This window comes from Ochotona curzoniae, unplaced genomic scaffold (genome assembly GCF_017591425.1).
Source record: "Ochotona curzoniae isolate NIBS_2020 unplaced genomic scaffold, NIBS_Ocur_1.0 contig_1274, whole genome shotgun sequence".
Classification (NCBI taxonomy): Eukaryota; Metazoa; Chordata; class Mammalia; order Lagomorpha; family Ochotonidae; genus Ochotona; species Ochotona curzoniae.
Window position 1 is genome coordinate 9541266 of NW_024465023.1, and position 20916 is coordinate 9562181.

The 20916-nt window shown below is 44.9% G+C and overlaps 1 protein-coding gene across 1 annotated transcript in view; it reads right to left on the reverse strand.

Moving 5' to 3' along the window:
* Nucleotides 1-8014: 8014 nt before the first annotated feature.
* Nucleotides 8015-20916, reverse strand: part of RGN (regucalcin) — a 39588-nt gene continuing 26686 nt past the window's right edge. Inside the window, exons 7-11 of the mRNA XM_040999481.1 lie at nt 18973-19155; nt 12082-12297; nt 10453-10584; nt 9973-10127; nt 8015-8413 (exon numbers count right to left, since the gene is read on the reverse strand). Of these exons, the coding sequence (XP_040855415.1) occupies nt 8363-8413; nt 9973-10127; nt 10453-10584; nt 12082-12297; nt 18973-19155 (737 nt within the window). The 3' untranslated portion in view covers nt 8015-8362. The remainder of the gene's footprint in view (nt 8414-9972; nt 10128-10452; nt 10585-12081; nt 12298-18972; nt 19156-20916) is intronic.

Below are 20916 nucleotides of genomic sequence, written 5' to 3' on the forward strand. Positions count from 1 at the left end.
TTGGGTTGCTGGATGCTTGCAGTTAGGTGGTGGCTGTGGCTGGAGCCATCTAAAGGCTCACCTGGCCAGGACATCTAAGGTGGCTGCTTTCACCCAAAGGAGTGACTTCAGTCTTCCGTGTGACCTGTCTGCGGCAGGCTTATATGGCTCAGGGTGCCTCTGGAGGCTAGTGCAGCAAGCAGGAAGAAACTGCTGGCAGCATCTTTACCCACTGGGACTTCCTGTGGTTGAAGGCAGGTTAGAACCAGGTTTGTCTATTTTTGACCAGGGTTCGACTCCCTCCACCTTCTCTGCTTCTATCCAGGTTTTGGAGTTTCTGCGTCTGACTTAGGTCTTGACAAGCCTGGATACTTGTTCCCTTTTGCCCTAATCTGGGTGGTCCTGACTCAAGACACACTTGGTGTGTGTACACGTGTGTCTGTTTACCCCACTCCTCTTTTTTCTTCCCCCCTCTTGAAATGAGGCTGTTTGCATGCCTCTTGTGTGCCCTCTCACAAATGCAGTTGGGGACTGACTCTGTAGCTTTGTTTCTTTCCAAGAAATCTTACTCCTGGGCTTGCTTTTGTGGTCCCAGCATCTTCTCTCCTCAGTGGCCCTCCTACAGCTCACGCACACCGTATCCCGTTGTCACATACTCACTGCTGCCATTTGTGTGCCTGTTTCTGACTAGGGTCTGTAAGGGTCTCTAAGCCAGTTCCTGGCTTCGGTCAGAAGATGTGACCTGCTGGACCCGCCACCAGAGGTGCTGCCTGCCCAAGCCACCGAGTCTCAGGAGCCTTAGTCTGCCTGCCTCAGATAGGAGCCGTGTACGTGTGAGCCTCCCTGTACATGATGAGTGCCTCCCAAGGGCTGCCTTTGGGTCCACTCTCCCAACTCGGGAGTAGGCAGGGTTCAAAGCACACAATAGTAATGAGGAAGGGGAACATCTTTTTTTTTTTTTTAAGATTTATTTTTATTTTTTTTTTATTGGAAAGGCAGATATACAGAGAGGAGAGACAGAGAGGAAGATCTTCCATCCGATGATTCACTCCCCAAGTGAGTGCAACGGCCGATACTATGCCGATCCGAAGCCAGGAGCTCTTCCGGGTCTCCCACGCGGGTGCAGGGTCCCAAAGCTTTGGGCCGTCCTCCACTGCTTTCCCAGGCCACAGGCAGGGAGCTGGAAGGGAAGCGGGGCTGCCGGGATTAGAACTGACGCCCACATGGGATCCAGGGCGTGCAAGGCGAGGACCTTTAACCACTTGCACCACCGCGCCGGGCCCGAAGGGGAACATCTTTACCTTGTACCCCGCAGTCCCTGGACCACGGAAGTGAAAGGGCTCTGTATTCCAAGGGAGCCAGATCATGATGGGCCAGGAAAGCTGCAAGAGGCCTGAGTCAGTTTTGGACATTCAAGGTCTCAGTCATGGACATGTGTGATGGCCCAGGGCAAGGTCCCTCTGCTGGAGGCCAACTCCAGGTCCAATTTTGGAGCTTGAGAAGGGGGTGTGGAATCGGTGAGAAGAAGAGACACAGACACTGTCACTTGGTGCCCTCTGCTAGCAGCTCAAGAAGCTGTCTTTTTTAATGATTCAGACACATCACAAGCTTCTGCACACACATTTGATTGTTCTATTTTTAACTTTATGACCAAGCCGACATGCACACACGTTTGATTAATTAATTTTTTACTTCATGGTCAACCAGGTGCTCTTCAAGATAATTCTGTAAGTTACTATAATCAGTTTCTTCAAAGCAAGCCATTATTCATTCTTCAGTAGTAGCCATTGGACGACAGCCAGGACGCCAAGGCCAAGGCACATGTGGTTACCTACTAATCAGTAATACATTCCCACTACGTTTCTACTACAACTTATCTATCACTTAATGAGAGAAATACATCAAAAGGGAAGAAACATAAAGATCCAAGACAAAAGTTTCAAATAAATCCCCCTACAACTGCAGGCTCTACAACACCATAAACAGTCAAGCAATAGTTGAAAGCATATCTCTATGATATTAATAAAGCACCCTTTAATTCCTCTAGCCAAAAAATTGTAAAAGCGGCTAAAACATACATTTTCTCTGCTCCAAAGAGTTACAAGGACAGGCTAACCTTTAAGGTCACAGTAACTATATTTATTGTCAGCAATATCAGCTCATACTCCCGTTACTTCCATTAGATTTTTTTTAAAAGATTTATTTTATTTTTATTGGAAAGGCAGATATACAGAGGAGAGACAGAGAGGAAGATCTTCTGTCCGATGATTCACTCCCCAAGTGACAGCAACGGCCGATGCTTTGCTGATCCGAAGCCAGGATCCAGGAACTTCTTCCGGGTCTCCCAAACGGGTGCAGAGTCTCAAGGCTTTGGGCCGTCCTCGACTGCTTTCCCAGGCCACAGGCAGGGAGCTGGATGGGAAGCAGAGCAGCCGGGACACAGATTGGTGCCAATATAAGATGTTGGAGTTTGCAGACAGAGGGTTAACCAGTTGAGCCATTGTATGGGTCCCTTTTGTCTGGTACCAGACTTCTTGTAAGTGCAAGCATACATTTCTCTGTCTAGCTTCTTTCACCTAGCTCAATGTGAGACCAATCCGTGCTGTTGCAGATCTAAGTGGTATTAGCTTGTTCATTCTCATTGCAGTATTTCTGTTTCATTGTGTGAATAGATCACACTTCAGCCTTTGGAATGTTCCTGAGTGCTTGGGTAGTTGTCCTTTGTGTGAACATTCTTGTGTACCTTTTTTTTTTTTTTAAAGATTTATATATCTTTATTGGAAAGTCAGATATACCGAGAGGAGGAGAGACAAGATATACAAAGTGGAAGATCTTACATCCACTGATTCACTCCGCAGGTGGCTGCAACGCCCAGAGCTGAGATGCGCTGATCTGAAGCCAGGAGCCCAGAGCCTTTCCTGGGTCTCCCACATGGGTGCAGGGTGCTGAGGCTTTGGGCTGTCCTCAACTGCTTTCCCAGGCCACAAGCAGGAATCTGGATGGAAAGCAGGTCCACAGGGATTATAACCACCACCCATATGGGATCCTGGAGCATGCAAGGCTAGGACTTTAGCCATTAGGCTAACACACCAGGCCCACTAATGTCCCTTTTGATGAGTATATGTGCTGGAATCCAGGTCCAGCCGAGTTCGGAGCTCGGGAAGGGTATGTGGAGTCGGCGATAAAGAAAGACACGGACACTGTCACTTCATGTGCTCTTGCTACAGCTCAAGAAGAAGCTGTCCTTTTTATTTACTCAGACACATTACAGCCTCTACACAACTAATTGTTCTATTTTTTACTTCATGACTAAGGGGGCATGTACAGACATTTGGTCACTCTGTCTGCACTTCAGGGCTAAGCAGGTGCCCCTAAAGATAATTCTGCAAAATACTGTATTCATATTCTTCAAAGCAAGCCATTATTCATTCTTCAACAGTAGCCATGGAGCGACAGCCAGGACTCCAAGGGCAAGGCACATGCGATTACCTGCTAATCAGTAGTATATTGCTACCACATTTCTATTTCTACAATTTACCCATCACTTAATGGGAAAATAGGTTACAAGGAAAAAAACGTAAAATCTAAAACAGAAGTTTCAAATGTTAAATCCCTCTACAACTATAGACTCTACAACCCCATAAACAATGAAACAATAATTAAAAGCATTTTTCTTTAATAAAAGCATCCTTAATTCCTCTAAAAATTATAAAAGCAGCTAAAACAGCTACACTTTCTATGCTCCAAAAATTGCAAAGACAGGCTGCACAGGATGTAGAGGCGTTTGGGAGGCTGGATGTGGCTTCTCTCCTTATCTTCCCCCTTCCTCCAGATACAGGAAGGAAAAAGAAGAGAGAGAATGTGGAAATGATGATCTCACCCAGCTTTCTGTAGCCCTTGACCCTTACCACCCTAATCAACTATGTAAAAATCATCAAAAATAAAAATTAAAAAAAAAAAAAAGAGAGAGAAAATGAGTTGTCAAGCATGTGCCACACCCCAGCCACTCAAGTGGCCACAATGGCTGGTGCTGAACTGATCCGAAGCCAGGAGCCAGCAGCTTCTTCTGGGTCTCCCACACGGGTGCAGGGTCCTAAGGCTTTGAGTCATCCTCAACTGCTTTCCCAGGCCACAATTAGGGAGCTGGATGGGAAGTGGAGCAGCCAGGATATGAACCGGTACCCATATGGGATCCCAGCATGTGCAAGGCAAGGACTTTAGCCATTAGGCTACCACAATGGGCCCTTCTTATAGCTTCTTATCGTTTCTGCTTTCCCCAGGATCTGGTCTGCAAGTACACTGCCTCTTCTATGGAACTCTTTGGAACTTTCTCTGTTGGTTCCTCTTTTTTCCTTTTCCTCTGAATGTGAAATCTGATCATCAAAGTGCCCAGGCTGAAACTGGGTGGCTTCAATGACTGCCTGTGAAAGTTGGAAGTTAGGGATTGCATTGTGGCATAGTAAGTAAAACCTCTGACTGCGACACCAGCAAGTCTCAGCTGCTCCACTTCCCATCCAGCTCCCTGCCTGTGCACTTAGGAAAGCAGTAGAGGATGGCCCAAGTGCTTGGGACCCTGCACCCACATAGGAGACCTGGAAGAAGCTCCTGGTTCCTGGCTTTAACCTGGCTCAGTCCTGGGCAGTTGCAGCCATTTGGGGAGTATCTTACAAATGAATAAAGAAAAAAAAAGACATATGTATTTTAAACATTGGGACTTGGTCTTTGCACAGAAATAAGCGCCTTAGGGACAGGCATTGTGTACAGTGGTTAAAGGCACCTATTGGAGCACATGGTTTAAGCCTCAGCTGCTTCGCTTCCAGTCTAGCTTCCTGCTAAATTCACCCCCAAGGTGGAAACAGATGAGACTTTGTCCTACTTGCAAGATACCAAGCTGTGCTGTTTCACGGGTACGAGCCACAGATGCGAGCCGTCTCAGTGACAGGTGAGACAGCAAGGGTGTCGGCCTGCTGCTTGCGTTGGATCCCCGGGCCTGCTAGGTGTTAGGGGGCTCCTGCAGATGGGCCTGAATGCAACCCTGTACACAAGGTGGGTGGTGGCACACAAGGACAGGAAAACGGAGTGTGGAGGAGTCACAGCTTTTGTAGCAAGCAATAGCCAGTGAGTTTTTGGTCTGGAAGATGGTATCCTATCCTGAGGGAGCTTGCTGAAAATTGGGCTTTGGAAAGAGTGGTTCGTGTTGTTGGTGTGCCTGGGAAGAACATGTAGGGACCCTGGGAGATTATGGCAGATTGTCTTTTGGCAAGTCAGATTAATCAGATGGTCAGCTTTGTGGTTTAACAAATGTTCTGACCAGGACATTGACTTTAAGTCTGAATTTACAGGTTGACCAGATGTCTTGATTCACTGTCAACCAGTGAATCAAGTCCTTTGTAAAAGTTTGGTTGACTAGATGGTTATTCAAGAAACTGGACAGATAGAGCCAGCATGGTGACTCAATAAGTTAATCCTCCACCTTCAAGCACCATCTTCCCTTATGGGCACTGGTTCATATACTCACTGCTCCACTTCCCATCCAGCTCCCTGCTTCTGGCCTGGAGAAGCAGTTGAGGATGACTCAAAGCCTTGGGACTCTGCACCTGCATGGGAGATCTCAAAGAAGCTGCTGGCTCCTGGCTTTCAGCTCTGACCATTGCTTTATTTGGGGAGTGAGTGAACTAACAAATGAAAACTCTTTCTTTGCCTCTCCTTCTCCTGTAAATCTGACTTTCCAATAAAGCAAAAGAAATTGGGCAAAAACAACTTAGGACAGCGAGGTTTTATTTGTTCTGGGGGAAGCTTCTGCCACTGGGGAATGAGACTAGACTGAGTTCCCAGGTCCAGGGGTCCTAGCGAAGGCAAGAGAGATCATCTAGAGACTCAGGATCACCTCCAATTCTTGTAGAACCCCTCCTGGGAATTCTGAAAACACTCCACTAGGGAGTGGCTCAGCCATTTGTTACCCTCTGGTCCATCCTGACTGAGCAATGGGCCAGAAATGACTGGGCTAATCTGGGGGCACAGGTGCCCTATACTAGGCTTCAGGTCACCCTTGCTCTCCTGAAGGTCTACAATGAGGTCTCTAGATTCTCTTTGGAGCCTTGGGAACATCTGTGTGTCCAGTCCTATCTCTCTCTCTGAACTCCCTGGATTGAGACACAGGGATGGGAATGAACCAAGAAGAGAATGCACAGCTGGTAGACTGCAGTGAAGTTTAGCGGTGAGTGGCAGAAGGCCTGAGCCTTCATGTCTGCCTTGAGCTCCGGAGAGCCCCAGGGAAAAGGCCTTTGCAGGTTGGGTCAGAGCCTTAGGCATCCAACTGTACAGAGTTGCTTTTCTCAGCTTCCAACTTCCACATGCACAGATCATATCTCAATTAACATGTCAAATACTGAAAGCTGAGCTTTCTACCTGAGTCTCAGACTAACCACTGAGTGTTACGTGGACAGACCCAAACAACAGTGCAAAGCTTGTGAAAACTGAACTGACACTGAAATCACACCCACAGGACGCAGGACGGAACTCGTGATCTGAATCTAACTATCTAGGTTGTCCAGGATAAAATTCAGAATTACTCAGCAGAAAAAGAACAGTGGAATATTCAACTTTGATGGGGAAAGACAACGAAAGATGCCAAAAGTGAGGCCATGCCAATGCTGGAATTAGCTGATAAGCACTTTAAAAAAGCTATTCAAAAAATAGTTGAATGAGAAACCATAAAATTCTCAAAAGAAATCTTAAGATGTAAATTACTAGAACAGGAAAGAGAAGACATATGGGGTTAATCAAATGGAAATTTTAGGACTGAAAAGGCAAGAATTTTTAAAAACCAGATGGACTCAATAACAGAATAGGGTTGGTAAAAGAATAAGTGTGTGAACTTGAAGACACAGAGGAAGATGGGCTGAAACGTGTAGAAATAATGGTGCCAGATATATATATATATATAAATTAGGTATATATATATATATATATAAATTAGGTAAAACCCACAAACCTACAGATTCAAGAAGTTACCAAACCTCAGACGGAATAAAGCCAAAAAAATCCACATCCAGAAACGCCATAATTAAATTGCTGAAAACTAAGGACAAGATAAAAACATCTTGCAAGCAGTGGGAGAATCCATCCATTTCCTGTAGTACCTTAGAAGGACAAGCTTTTCAATGACTGGGGTTTTCTTATCAGAAACCATGAAGGCAAGAAGTCTTTCAAAAGAAATTTATGCATTTATTTGAAAGACAGAGTTACACAGAGAGGGAGAGGCAGAGAGATAAAGAAACCGTTCATCCACTGGTGTACTCTCTAGATGACCACAGCAGCCAGGGCTGGGCAGGACCAGACTGCAGCCAGGAGCTTGGGCCTCCATCCAGGTTTCCCACAGGGGTGGCAGGGACCCAAGCAGATGGGCCGTCTCTCACTGCTTTCTTAGGTAATTAGCCAGGGGCTAAACCGGAAGTGGAGTGGTCTAGACATGATCCGGTGCTCACTGTCTGCTTAACCTGCCGCATCACAATGCTGCCCCCCCCCAAATTAACTTTTCTTAAGTTTTTCGTAAAATCGGCAGCATTTCAGAACTATTCAAACCACTTGGACAGGACCTTTGGAATATGTACACATGGAGTCTCTGGATTGATATGTGGTGGCGGTTCCTCACCGCTGGGTACTGGGATGTATGGAAAGTTGTGGGTGGCATTCCTCTTTGTTTCTTCCCTTACCTCAGGAACAACAAGAAGAAACAGCAAATTTGGAAGCAACAAATTCACCCGATTTTCCCTAAGCCTTGATCCTTCCCACCCTGATCAACCATGTAATCATTATTTTAAAAAATAATAAATGTTTCCAAAGTGATGTATTACTTGTGGCATCCAGCAGGTGGCAGTAGGAACCATGATTTTGCTAAAGTGTCTTGCCCTCCAGCAGTGTCTCTCCTGGCCTGTAAAATCACTCACAGAAAGAGCGTTATCAAGGTCGTCTAGCATTGTGGTATATTTTATGAGATTACAGCAAAAATAACTGTACCAAGTCATCGCCAGGTTTTTATTTATTAGTGTTTCTTTTTTTAAATTTTTGAAGCCTTAGGGATGTTGACTATGGAATACAGAACAGCTGTCCCAGTCCTCACCTCCACACCCTCTCAGCCCATTTTTAAAGAATCAAGAGGCTTTGGGGACATTAGAACAATTTTTTTTTTTTTTGCATTTTTACAAACGATCTCATAGTGTGTTATCATGGCTTATTAAAAAGGCTGTACTTTTTTTAAAAAATTAAGTGAGATTACAATTTAGCCTTAATTATCTCCTTGCTTCATTTTGCTGATTGCAGTTTTGGCCCCAGAATTCTGTTGTTTTCAAAGCTTCCTCTGGCACGAAGGAACACCTGTCACTTATCCAGCATAAGCATAGGGAGCGATTCCTTTAACGCCCAGGCCAGTTATCTGTTGAAAAAAAAAACAAAGCAAAAAATAGAAAAACTCTGACAAACAAGTCACTCAAAAATATTGTTCAAATACACTTTTATGATTAACATTTATACTTAGCAACTTATGCTCTAGTTCCTATCATAAAAAGGAATATATGTGATATTTGCCTACAATCCAATTAGTCACACATATATTATAATCCAATTTGTACCCATTTACAATTAACTTGAATTTTAAACTGAATTTATTTCTATCATCTTTGCACTTGTTAGAAAAGAGGTTACTCCATTTTAAAAAAATGGATAGACAGGTTTACTGAGAGAAGGAAAGACAGATATTTCACCCACTGGTTCACTTCCCAAACGGCTGCAAATGGCTGGAGCTGAGTCGATCCAAAGTCAGGAGCCAGGAGCCTCCTCTGAGTCTCCCATGCAGGAGACTTTGGGCTGTCCTCCACTGTTTTCCCAGGCCACAAGCAGGGAGCTGGACGGCAAGTGGAGCAGCCGGGACAGGAGCCGGTCGCACAGGGGATCCCAGTGCTTACGGGAGGATTTAGCCTTTGAGCCATTGCACTGGCATTTCTCTTTCAGCTCATAAGATCTATGATCTCTTGTTTTTGAAGATTTGTTTATTTGTTATTTTAAAAGATAGAGTTACAGAGAAAGCAAGAGACAGAAAGAGGGAGAGATCTTCCATCTACTGGTTCACTCCTTAAGTGGCTTCAATGGAGCCAGCAGCTGGGACTTTCATCCGGGTCTCCTAACTGGGAGCAGGGACCCAAGCAGTTTAGGCCATCTTCTGCTGCTTTTCCAAGCTCATTAGCAGGGAGCTGGATCAGAAGTAGAGTAGCCAGGACTCAAACCAGCACTTGTATGGGATATTAGTTTTGTGGGATCCACTAACACCACAGTATCATGCCCCGCCCAGGTCTGCAATGTTTATATGTGAGTTGTGTTGCAAACAAATATGACAAGAACTTGAAAACATTTTTATGACATCAAAATAATCAAATTATCTTACTCAAAGTTTCAAGTGTTGATGTCATGGTGCAGTGGGCTAAGATGCCGCCTGTGAATCTGGCATCCAATATGAGCCCCGGTTGGAGTCCCACCTGCTCCACTTCTGATTCAGCTCTCCACTAGTGCACCTGAGAAAAGCTGCAGAGGATGGCTCAGGTACTTGGGTCCCTCACACTCAATCCCACATGGGAAATCTGGATGGAGTTTCTGACGATTGCCTTTGACATGGTCCAGCCTAGCCATTGCAGCCATCTAGTGAAATGAATTAGCAGATGCAATCTCTCTCTCTCTCTGTCTCTTTCTGTCTTTCTCTCTCCCCATCCCTCCCTCTCTCCCCTTCCCTCCCTCTCTCCCCTTCTCTCTCTGCAACTTCAGCTTCAGATAACTAAAAAGTTAATTAGAAAGAAAACTAGAAAGTCTAAATAAAATGCTTTTAAGTGTAGCATAATAAGCTAAATAGTGCTGTGCTTTGGCAATACTCAAAATTATCAGATTCTAGTTATTTAAGAGAAGACCCCGCACCCCTCTCCAAAATAAAAGCAACAACCATATCACCTTGAAAATTCCACCAGCTTCAGGTTGTCGTGAAAGACTGTTGGGGTCCAGCCCATCCCGGGCACAAGTCACATACAGTTCAGAATAGTCCTTCCCTCCAAAGCAGCATGAAGTTGTTTTGTCCACAGGCAACTTCACAGTTTGGAGTCTTTTTCCTAGATCACCAAATATTTTATTTAAAGTTTCAGCAATTTCCAACCTGTCCAAGGTTCCTGGGCCCTTGGTAGAGTAATTCAGAAGTTTCTAGAAAGCTGGGGAGAGCACAATTCACTAATGCATTTAACTCATTTTGAGCCAAATGATTTGACCTCCACAGGAAAAGCAGCTCTGGCCATAAATTTGGGCTACATCTTTGCCTTTAATTTTAACTGGGACCATTGGATAGATTTCTAACCGTGTTAGTGATGAGGTTTCTCCATTCCCTAGTATGTGATGTTTTCTAGACTTGGCAGGGCTTTTTTCGTGTTACTGTGTGCTTACCTGTCTCAGGATCCAAGCGGATCACCCTTCCTCCATTGTAACAGGCCACCCAAAGCTTCCCTTCAGTATCGATACACATTCCATCTGGGATTTGTTCCTCTTTCTCCAGCTTGTAAATGCTCCGGCGGTTGGCTGTGGTTAAAAGCCAAAAATAGAAACAAGACTCAAAACACACAACAAAGCAGTAAGTCACCCAATATTGAGACTTAAATAATGAACTCACAAGCTGATGTGATGGGTAATGAAGACATCTGTGGGAAATGCATGTTACTAGAAAAGTGTATGGATTTCAAGAAAAGCATTACACCAAAAGCTATTTTTTAACTCCATTTCCCATGAACGTTTAGAAGTATCCTTATAAATGCGCATCACTTCTGTGTATCCAGTGTTTGGGAGGTGAACAAAGGATTTTTTTTTAGCTACATGATTTGGGGTGCATCTGTTTCCTTTTGTTTGGGTACAGCCTTATCTATCTAAGCGTTTAGAGGAAGAGAGAAAAATGAAAGCAGAAATTTTAGTCCAACACCAAGAGTTCTCTTTGAGGCTGCCCTCGCCCGAACTGCAGTTCTCCACCTGCACCTCAGCTATCCCTCCATCTGTGGCTTGACCCTAGCTATGTTGTTTCAAAGATGCCTACTTTAACTCCAAACCCTGCACAGTGACTTTAGTGATGCCATGTGAACAGCTTATGCGCAAAACTTCGTAAAATATATGAGTCTTCCTTTGTGCCTGACAGAAGGTTCTAAAAATCAAGATGAACTCTGAAAAGAGCTTGCTTCTTCTGAGAGGACGGAGCATTCTAAAATCCCACTGGTTGACCTTAAAAGGGTCTACCCAAAACCAACATCAAAGTCCAGAAGAATATTACATTACAAAATCCAGACCCCTCAGGGATCACATCAAGATATATTGGCAAAATGTTAAAACCACGTGTGTGGAAAATGAGTAAAAAGTACCCTCCTGCAAAAAAAAAAAAAAAAAAAAAAAAAAAAAAAAAAAAGGAGCCCTTTATATTTCAAGGCCAAGCGTTCCCACTGGAATATTTTACTTCTGATTACATGTGCATGGAGATTCTTGTGATCCCCTCCAAGTCATTTGTATGGCTGCTTTTGCTCTTCTGGTCTGGCACGTCTCATGAATCAGTTTCTAAATTCTTCATGATTCCTTCCCTCCCAGTTTCCAACTGGGGCTAATTTAAAGCCCATTGACAGAACTGAACAACCTGCAACAACCTTGCGTTTTCCACTTGGAAAGGTTGTGAGGTTGCCTCTGTGGTTGCCCATGGTTTTAAAGAACAAGTAAGAACTAGCAATCACAAACTTTAATATCCTGCTTTTCCGTTCTTTTACATCTAATTTGCCTTTAAATATCTCTTGGTAGCACAGGATCCATTTTCCAGGGATCCCCTTTTCTGATGATGGCGGCAAGGAAGGAGACAAAGGGTTTATTCAGATTACGCCAACTGTGCTCATGTTCGTGTTGAGGATCATGGTTTGACTGGTGGCATGGTCCAGTCTATATAATAATGGCTACATTGAACTACTAACATTGGGAAGTTCTCTGTGTTTTCACAGGTGGAAGGAAAGGTGCCTGGCTAAGCGTGAATGAAAAGAATGAAAAGGTACATACAGATCTGTCCGGTATGCAGGTCGTAATCAAAGGCATCCACCGAGTAAGCCAAGCTGTCAATGTAATAGAAGATTTTGTGGTCTAGGGACCAATCCAAACCATTGGAGATGTCCACTTGATCAAAGTACTTTTTCACCTGGTGGTCAGGAAAGAGGGCGTACAGGGATCCTTGGTGCCGCTCAAGCACTGCTGGGGCTGTCTCCTCGGCCATGGTACCTGCACAAAGCAAAGAGCACCGAGCTCAGCCACACTCTGCGTGGCTATGGCCGTGTCCGTGCACGGTGCCACTGCTTCTCACAAGGAGCCTTTCAGGGCTCCTTCCTTCCTTGCTTTTCTTTCTTTTAAGCTTTATTTTAAAGGTACATTGACAAATACACACACATACAGAGAGAGAGATCTTCTATCTGCTGGTTCACATCCTTACACTCCAAATGTCACAACAGCCAGGGCTACAGCAGGCCAAAGCCAGGAGCCAGGGACTCCAGCTGAGTCTCCAACATGGATGGCAAGGACGCAAGTATTTGGATCACTTTCTGCTGTTTTCCCAGGCGCCTTAGCAGAGAACTATATTGGAAGTGCAGCAGCCAGGGACATAAGCCAGAGCTCTGATACGAAATGCCAGCACTGCAGGTAGCAGCTGAATTGTCTGTGCCACACAATTGGTCCTCTTTCCAGTGTTTGAATTAAGGAAATTATTATATAATCCTCATCTGTGTATTAATTATTTTTTAAAGACTTGTTTATTTATTTATTTTTTGGAAAGGCAGATTTTTATAGAGAGAATGAAAGAGAGAAAGCTCTTCCACTCAATGGTTCACACCCCAGATGGCAGCAAAGGCTAGAACTGAGCCCATCTAAAGCCAGGAGCCAGGAGCTTCTTCTGGGTCTCCCATGCGGGTGTAAGGTCCAAGGACTTGAGTCATCCTCCATTGCTTCCCCAGATCATAAGCAGGGAGCTGGATGAGAGTTGGAACAGCTGAGACATGAAGCATCGCCCATATGGGATGCTGGTGCTTGAAGGTGGAGGATTAATTAGTTGAGCCATTAGGCTGACCCTGTATTATTTATTTTTAAAAAGTTATTTATTTGAGAGGCAGAGATAAGAGAGAGGGCATTGGGAGAAAAACATAGAAGTCCCATCCATGAGGCTAGGACCAGGCAGGCAGGCCCGAGCTGGGAACTCAATCCAAATCCCCCATGTGAGTGACAGGGACTCTAGTCCCTTGACTTGAACCATCACCTGCTGTGCTTCGGGATACACATTAGCAGGAAGCTGGAATCAGGAGCTGGAGCCAGGACTTGAACCCAGGCACTCTGATATGAAATGATGTGACTATCTTAACTGACGACTTAACTGCAAATACCTGTCCTCTATGTGTGTGTATAATTTTAAAATAACAACTACATCATCTATCATGCAAATTACAACGATGTGGGCAGGTTCTGGTGTCAGAAAAGAACTGAAGGCGCACCAACATAATTTGCTCCTAGGAGCGCAACTGTAAAACCTGGATGAAAGGCAGGCACGGCTCTCTGAGAAGTCTGCAGAGTGAGCATCAGCAGGCAGCCCAGGGATGAGCAGCAGCTCACCAGTGGCCAGTTCTTCATTCTCTTCTCCAGGCGCTCATGACCTACTCACCCGGAAATCTGGAAGTGGGCACTCTAGTGCAGACAGACAGTGGTCCAAGAAGCTAGACCTGGCTCATGGAGCAGAAAACAAAAACAAAAACAAAACACAAAACCCCCCTGAAGCTTGCAGAGAATGGAAGAAATCCTTGGGTTACTCTCCTTGCTTTTAATTCATCCTCTCCTAAACAAGTCCCCAGATAGCGCTGAAGTAGGCGTGGCAACAGCAAAGGGGGTTCTAGCAACAAGAAACTACTTGAACGAAAACCTCAAAGGCAGGAACTTTCCTCTGCATTCTGTGAGACCAACTCCAAAAGAATGGAATCAAACGCTGTTGCTTTTATACTTTCTTCCCCTCTGGCCGCACAACCACAGACATGGGTGATTTCTGACTCGAGGGATGAAACTGGGGGAGAAACTGCATTGAGAATCAGTGAAAAAACCAGTTTCTCAGGAAGGGAGCCACTTAGAAAGCTGTTTAAGTTCAACGAGGCTCATCCTTAACTTGTATATACATGGACTGGATTCTAATGAACACATCAAACACTGAGAACAGAGCTAGTGGATCCATCTCCTGCCAGGTCCCAGGCTGACCACTGGGTGGCACACATGAGCAACAGAGTTTAACAGACTCTAGCAGGAATCCAAAACTTTAAGCACCTGCAGTCATGAATGAACAACATTTCAGCCAGTGACAGACCGCATCTCTACTACCTAGTGACCTCATTGCCAGCCTGGGTGGTGTTAAGATGACTCTATAATGGGGGCAGGTATTTAGTCTAGCCAGTCAAGATGCTCACATCTCTTATGAGAGTTTGTGCATTTGGTATCCACCTCTGGCTCCAGTTCAGCACAACAGTGTGTGTTGTGGGCATTTGGGGAGTGAGCCAGTGACCCAGTGAATGTGAGTTCATTCTGCTTGTCTGACTCTCAAATAAATAAAGAGTGAAAAAAGCATTTCTCAGAACGTATCCCCATTGTTAAGCTCTACATGACTGTACATTGCTTACTAAGGCAACTACAGTGACATTCCCCAAAGGATTATAAACAAGACTCAGGGCTCATACCATCATATTCAATATGTCTATGATGTGGCCCCAAATTACCTGGCAACACAAAAAGGTATGGAAGGCTCAACTCACGCAGGAAAAGTCAATCAGCAGATGCTGAACATGAGGTGGCACAGATGGAGGGGTTACTTGACAAAAACTAGGGCCCAGTGGCCCCGCTTCCCATCCAGCTCCCTGCCTGTGGCCTGGGAAAGCAGCTGAGGACGGCCCAAAGCTTTGGGACCCTGCACCCATGTAGGAGACCCGGAAGAGGCTCTGGGCTCCTGGCTTCAGATTGGTGCAGCTCCAGCTGTTGTGGCCACTTGGGGAGTGAACCAGCGATGGAAGATCATCCTCTCTGTGTCTCCTCCTCTCTGTATAACTGACTTCCCAATTAAAAAATAAATAAATCTTAAAAAAACCAAAGTGGCTCGTACACAAATCTAACGAGCAATTTTTGCCTTCTTCAAACAAAACTCAAAACAGAAAGTATCCGCAAAGAAGTAGATGATATGAAGAATAGCCAAATGAGAATGTTAGAACTGAAAAAAATAGGATAGGGCAGTACATTGGAGCCTCCAGAGGACACCTAGTACCATGGCAGAGGACGGAGGACAGAACAAATTGATCAACTACCCCAGCCAATTATTGGCAGTGAAGATCTGGACAGATGGAGACTCTAGGAGGACCATAGCAGCCAGTGGATTCTGGAGAGATTTCATCCGAATTGGAGTGGTGGGATCAACAGCAATTCAGGACTGTTAAACTATCAAAACCTCTTGAGAAATTCATGGCACTGTAAATTTCTATTTTTTTCTTCCTGTTATTGATTTTGTATCGTGGCTTTTCATTTAAGAGAGATGTGTGGAGACTGTGTAATGGGGACTATCATGTCCAGATGTGAGGATGCAGTGCAGTGTGCATCTCTACTTCCAGATCAAAGATGGACTCCCAATGAAACTATTAGCTGCATCTTGACAATGGGAACTTTATTAAGGACCACCACCTGGTATAAAATAAAAATCACACAATCACAATCTTAAAAAAAGAAAAAGACATGGTAGCCCCCCCCTCCCCGACAAGAAGGATGTTAGCTACTAGTTCCTTGCAGGGGAGTGGTGGGGTTTGCCTCCTGGATATTGCGCCACACCAGGGGCCTCATGGCCATAGATGCCCTGAATGTGACTGAATCCACTGCTGCTTTCGGAATCGAGAGGGCAGAATAGGCTACCTTCTTTTGGATGAAGTTACTTTAATCAGTTCATTGACTTTAAAAACAGTTTTAACATTCTGTTAACTTGTCTGACTCATTATAAAGTACCTGGTATAAAGAAGTCAAGAACTACATTGTACTTGAGCGTATGTTCCCATTTCAATAGTTCTGTGTTTAGCACAAACTTGATATATTTACTGAAAATGAGAAAAAAAAGAAAGGACTCTCTTAGTGAGCTAGTAGTGGGCATAACAGGTCGCACCTTGGCTATTCCTTCAGGGAGCAATCACACTGAGACTCCATTCTAGGCTATCAGATGATCCCACACTTTGCTAGGCCCGAGAAACTTCTGTGTCCCTGCAGGGAGCTATGATTTCTCTTTAGTAAAGGGTTCTTGGGCATTTCCGTTGGCATTTCAAGTCCACCCATGACACCCATGGTGACACCCACAATTTTTAAAGGTCTCCTGATGGCCCAGGGACTGCAGGAGGACATCTTTATTTTTGTCTCATGAAGTGCCATGGCATTTTAAAATTTCTAGTCATAGGGGAGAGGGACGATTAATTGTATCAAGAAGCAAAGCAGCCAATTGTGTGTGTGTGTGTGACAGACACAGCTGGCAGGAGGACTTCCCATGCCTTCTTGTCTTTAATCCTTCAGCCTTTCCCAGATGATATCTGTGGTTATGCCAAGCCTAGGAAGGTGGGGAGCAATGCACAGCTCAGATCTCATGCTTTCCATCGGAAAGTCAAGGAGAGAGAGACAGCAAAGACAGCAAATCCTCTTTGCCTACATCTTGGGGTTATTAAGAGGGCAGGCAAATGAGAAATGCAAGTGATATACATTATCTCTTTACATCTAGAATCAAAATCCTTTTAAACCTGTATGCATATCATTCTGCAACTGTCACAATAAACATTGGTTCAAGCAAGAATCAACAGATGAAAAACCTAAGGAGGGACGTCTGGGGAGGAGTAGGGGGTCTGCAGAGACTGTAAGCAGTGCTCCCTATTGCAGCCAGTCTCCAAGACAGCCCCCATTCAGCTGGGCCTTCCAGGAGTCACAGCTCGGGATGACTCTCTTCATTCTTGTCTGTGTGGCGATCAATAGACTCTTGGCAGTAGTAATGGTGTGCAACCTCCAAAATGGTTGGTAACGAGACTGGGGCTTCCATCTTGGGTGGGCTCGCTCTCTCTCTCTCTCTCTCTCTCTCTCTCTCTCATATCACTGGCTCTAGGGAAACACATGTCCTAAGCAGCCCTTTGAATAGGCCCAGAATGCAGGGAACTGAAGACTCCTGCCAATCCCTATGAGGACTGGCTTGGAAGCGGACACTCCATGTCCCTTTGCAGCATTCAGGTCCAACTGACAGCTTGCATACATCCTCACTAGACCCATCCTTGAACCATCCAGCTAAGCTGCACCCAGGTTTTTGACCTTCAGAAACTCTACGAGATTAATAGACGAAGTCACTAAGTTTCAGGGTAAGGTGTTGCATGGCAACAAATAGCTAGCAAACCCCCCACATTGCCTGTAAATTGAAATTTTAAAAATAGTTGCAGTGCGTTCATCTGACAGGCTGGGGAATCAGAATTCTTGTCACCATTTAGGGGGCAGAGGGACATCGTGTGCCTCCAGATGGGACCCCACAAAAAGGTCAGAACATCACACAGAATTCTAGCCAAGAAAGTTTAACATCAGTCTAATCACAAGAACACATCAGACAGATACAAAAATTCACAAAGGGGGTCTAGGATGGGACTGTAATCATAAATGTCAATGGCATTAAAAACAAAGATGAGCTATGGAAATGTTCCAGGCTAAGAGGTTCAAGGCAAAGCAATCTCACACTGGGTCTGTCCTAGAGGAGAAAAACAAAAAGGGCATGATTTGGTCAATTTTTAAAACTGGGGCTGAGATGGGGTGTCAAATAAACCATGTGCATAGTAATGCTAAACTTCTTTACGTTGGTAACTCTGGTTGTGTACAAATATGTCATTTTTTTTTTTTTTGAAAATTCACGCTGAAGGATTTCAGTAGTAAAGGCACAGGATATATATATATATATATATACAACCTATTATCAAATGATTTGGAGCATTAATATGGTTAGATAGAACAGCAAATGTTAGAACCAAAGTGTTAACAACAGGTGGATCTAACTAAATAGCATCCAAGTGTTGTTTGTACTAGTCTTACTTCTTTGCTATAAATGGAAATAATTTCCAATCCAAATATCCACAGCTACAAAAAATCTAAAATTCATTTAGAGCCAGGCATTTAGCCTAGTATTTAAGAGGCCCGCATCCTGCCCTGGAGTGCCAGGGTTCAGTGTCCAGCTCTGACACCTGCCATCAGTCTCACCAGTGCAGAGCCTGGAAAACATCAGTGCCGGGGCAAGCCTTGGGAGCTACCTCACCATGTGGGAGACTCGGACTGAGTTCCTGCTTCTTGGTGTTGGCCTGACCCAGCCCTCACTGGTGCAGACCAGCGATGGGATCGCTCTGTTTCTTTTTGTGTCTCTTCATACATTGTAAAAGGAATGAAGAAATGTTGATTTTAAAAAGTAAACTTAACAGCCCGGCGCAATAGCCTAGCAGCTAATGTCCTCGTCTTGAACTTGCCAGGCTCTCATAATGATGCCGGTTCTAATCCTGGCGGCCCCACTTCCCATCCAGCTCCCTGCTTGTGGCCTGGGAAAACAGTCTAGGACGGTCCAGAGCCTTGGGACCCTGCACCAGCATGGGAGACCTGGAAGAAGCTCCTGGCTCCTGGCTTCAGATCAGCTCAGCTTTGGCTGTTATGGTCACTTGGGGTCACTTGGGGAGCGAATCATCGAACAGAAGCTCTTCCTCTCTGTCTCTCCTCCTCTCTGTATATCTGACTTGCAATAAAAATAAATAAATTTTTTTTTAAAGTTACGCAAGATTTCCAGAAACTTTTTGAAGTTCTCTCATAATTTCCTCCAAAGTTCAGAAAGTAGTTTCTAGAAAGTCATCTTACCAGCAAAGAATCTTCCTGCAGGATCCACCTTCCCATCATTGAATCGATTGTTTTTCTTATCGTTATCCACTGTGGCCAGGGTAACTACTGACTGATCTTGTAAGTTGACAGTGCAGAACCTTGTTCCAATGGTGGCGACATAGCCTCCAGACCGGCGCAGGGCCACCGAGGAGACCGGCGCTTCTGCAGAGGCCAAATCACACGTTAGAAGGCAGCAAGCAGTTCAGTGGCGGCGTCGACACTCATGTCTCCTGCATCTCTTAGCGAAGGCATCCAGCTGTGTGGATGATGGGAACACTCTCTGCCAAGTTGAAGGATAGGGACTAGGTATCTGGAGCAACATTAAGATGCCCAAGGGCCCAAAGCCTTGAGACCCTGCACCCATGTGGGAGACCTGGAGGAGGCTCCTGGCTTTGGATTGGCTCACCTCCAGCCGTTGCAGCTGCTTGGAGAGTGAACCATCGGACAGATCTTCCTCTCTGTATATCTGCCTTTTCAATAAAAATGAATGAATCTGGGCCTGGCACAGTAGCCTAGCTGCTAAAGTCCTCGCCTTCAACGCGTCGGGATCCCGTATGGGTGATGGTTCTAATCCTGGCAGTTCCACTTCCCATCTAGCTCCCTGCTTGTGGCCTGGGAAAACAGTCAAGGATGGCCCAAAGCCTTGGGACCCTGCACCTGTGTGGGAGACCTGGAGGAAGTTCCTGGCTCCTGGGTTCGGATTGGTGCAGCACCGGCCGTTGGGGTCTCTTGGGGAGTGAATCATTGGACAGAGCATCTTCCTCTCTATCTCTCCTCCTCTCTGTATATCTGACTTTGTAATAAAAATAAATAAATCTTTTAAAAACTGAATTAAAAAAAAAAAAAGATGCCCAAATACCTGGGTTCCAGTTCCAGCTCTGCTTCTGACCCTCAAGTTCACCCTAGGAGGCAGCAAGCGATGCCTCAAGTAACTGGATCCCTGCCACCCATGTGGGAGACCCGGACTGACCTGGGCTCCTGGCTTTAGTGGGGGCCAGTGCCTTCCAGTGCAGGCATTTGGGCAGGGAATCAACAACAGACTTCTTAATTTTTCTCTCTTTGCATTTCGGTCTCTCAAATTTAAGTTTTTGTGCTTTATTTCTCTCTGTATGTGTGTGAGGACATATTTTATATATTTAATTGAAAATTACTTCCCCAAATACTGTCAGACAGCAAGTGTGATAAAAATAATAAGTAGCAGGGCTAACCCTCTGCCTGCGAGTGCCGGCATCCCATAAGGGCATCGGTTCGTGTCCCGGCTGCTCCACTTCCCATCCAGCTCCCTGCTTGTGAAAAGCAGTAGAGAATGGTTCAAGTCCTTGGGCCCCTCTGCACCCGTGTGGGAGATTTGGAAGAAGCTCCTAACTTCAGATCTGCTCAACTCCTGGCCATTGGGACCTTTGGGGAATGAACCAGCAGATGGAAGATTTCTCTTTTTCTCTCCTCTCTGTGAATCTGCCTTTATACTAAAAAGAAATAAATCTTTAAAAAATAATAAATAGCAAGAAATGTAGATGTAGCAAAGGTTCAATCACATCTCTTCATAATACAAAAATACTTGAAAAAGATGGAGGAAATATAATTAAAACAAGTTTATTTTGGCGCAAGAAGTTGAAATTCACACACAGTTCTTTCCATGATACTCATTTTTCATGAATGTTTTAAAGACTGCTCATACTACTATATTCTGTAGTTTTAAATTTTAGGTTCTCTGGGTTTAATTTTTTGCATATACAAGAAGACTATTCTCTTTATTTTAAAAGTTTTATTTTTATTTGGAAAGCCAGGCTTTACAGAGAGAGAAGGAGAGACAGAGAGAGATCTTCCATCTGCTGATTCACTCCCCAAATGGCTGCAATGGCTGGAGCCGGGCCGTTTCAAAGCCTGGAGCCAGAAGCTGCTTTTGGGTCTCCCACATGGGTG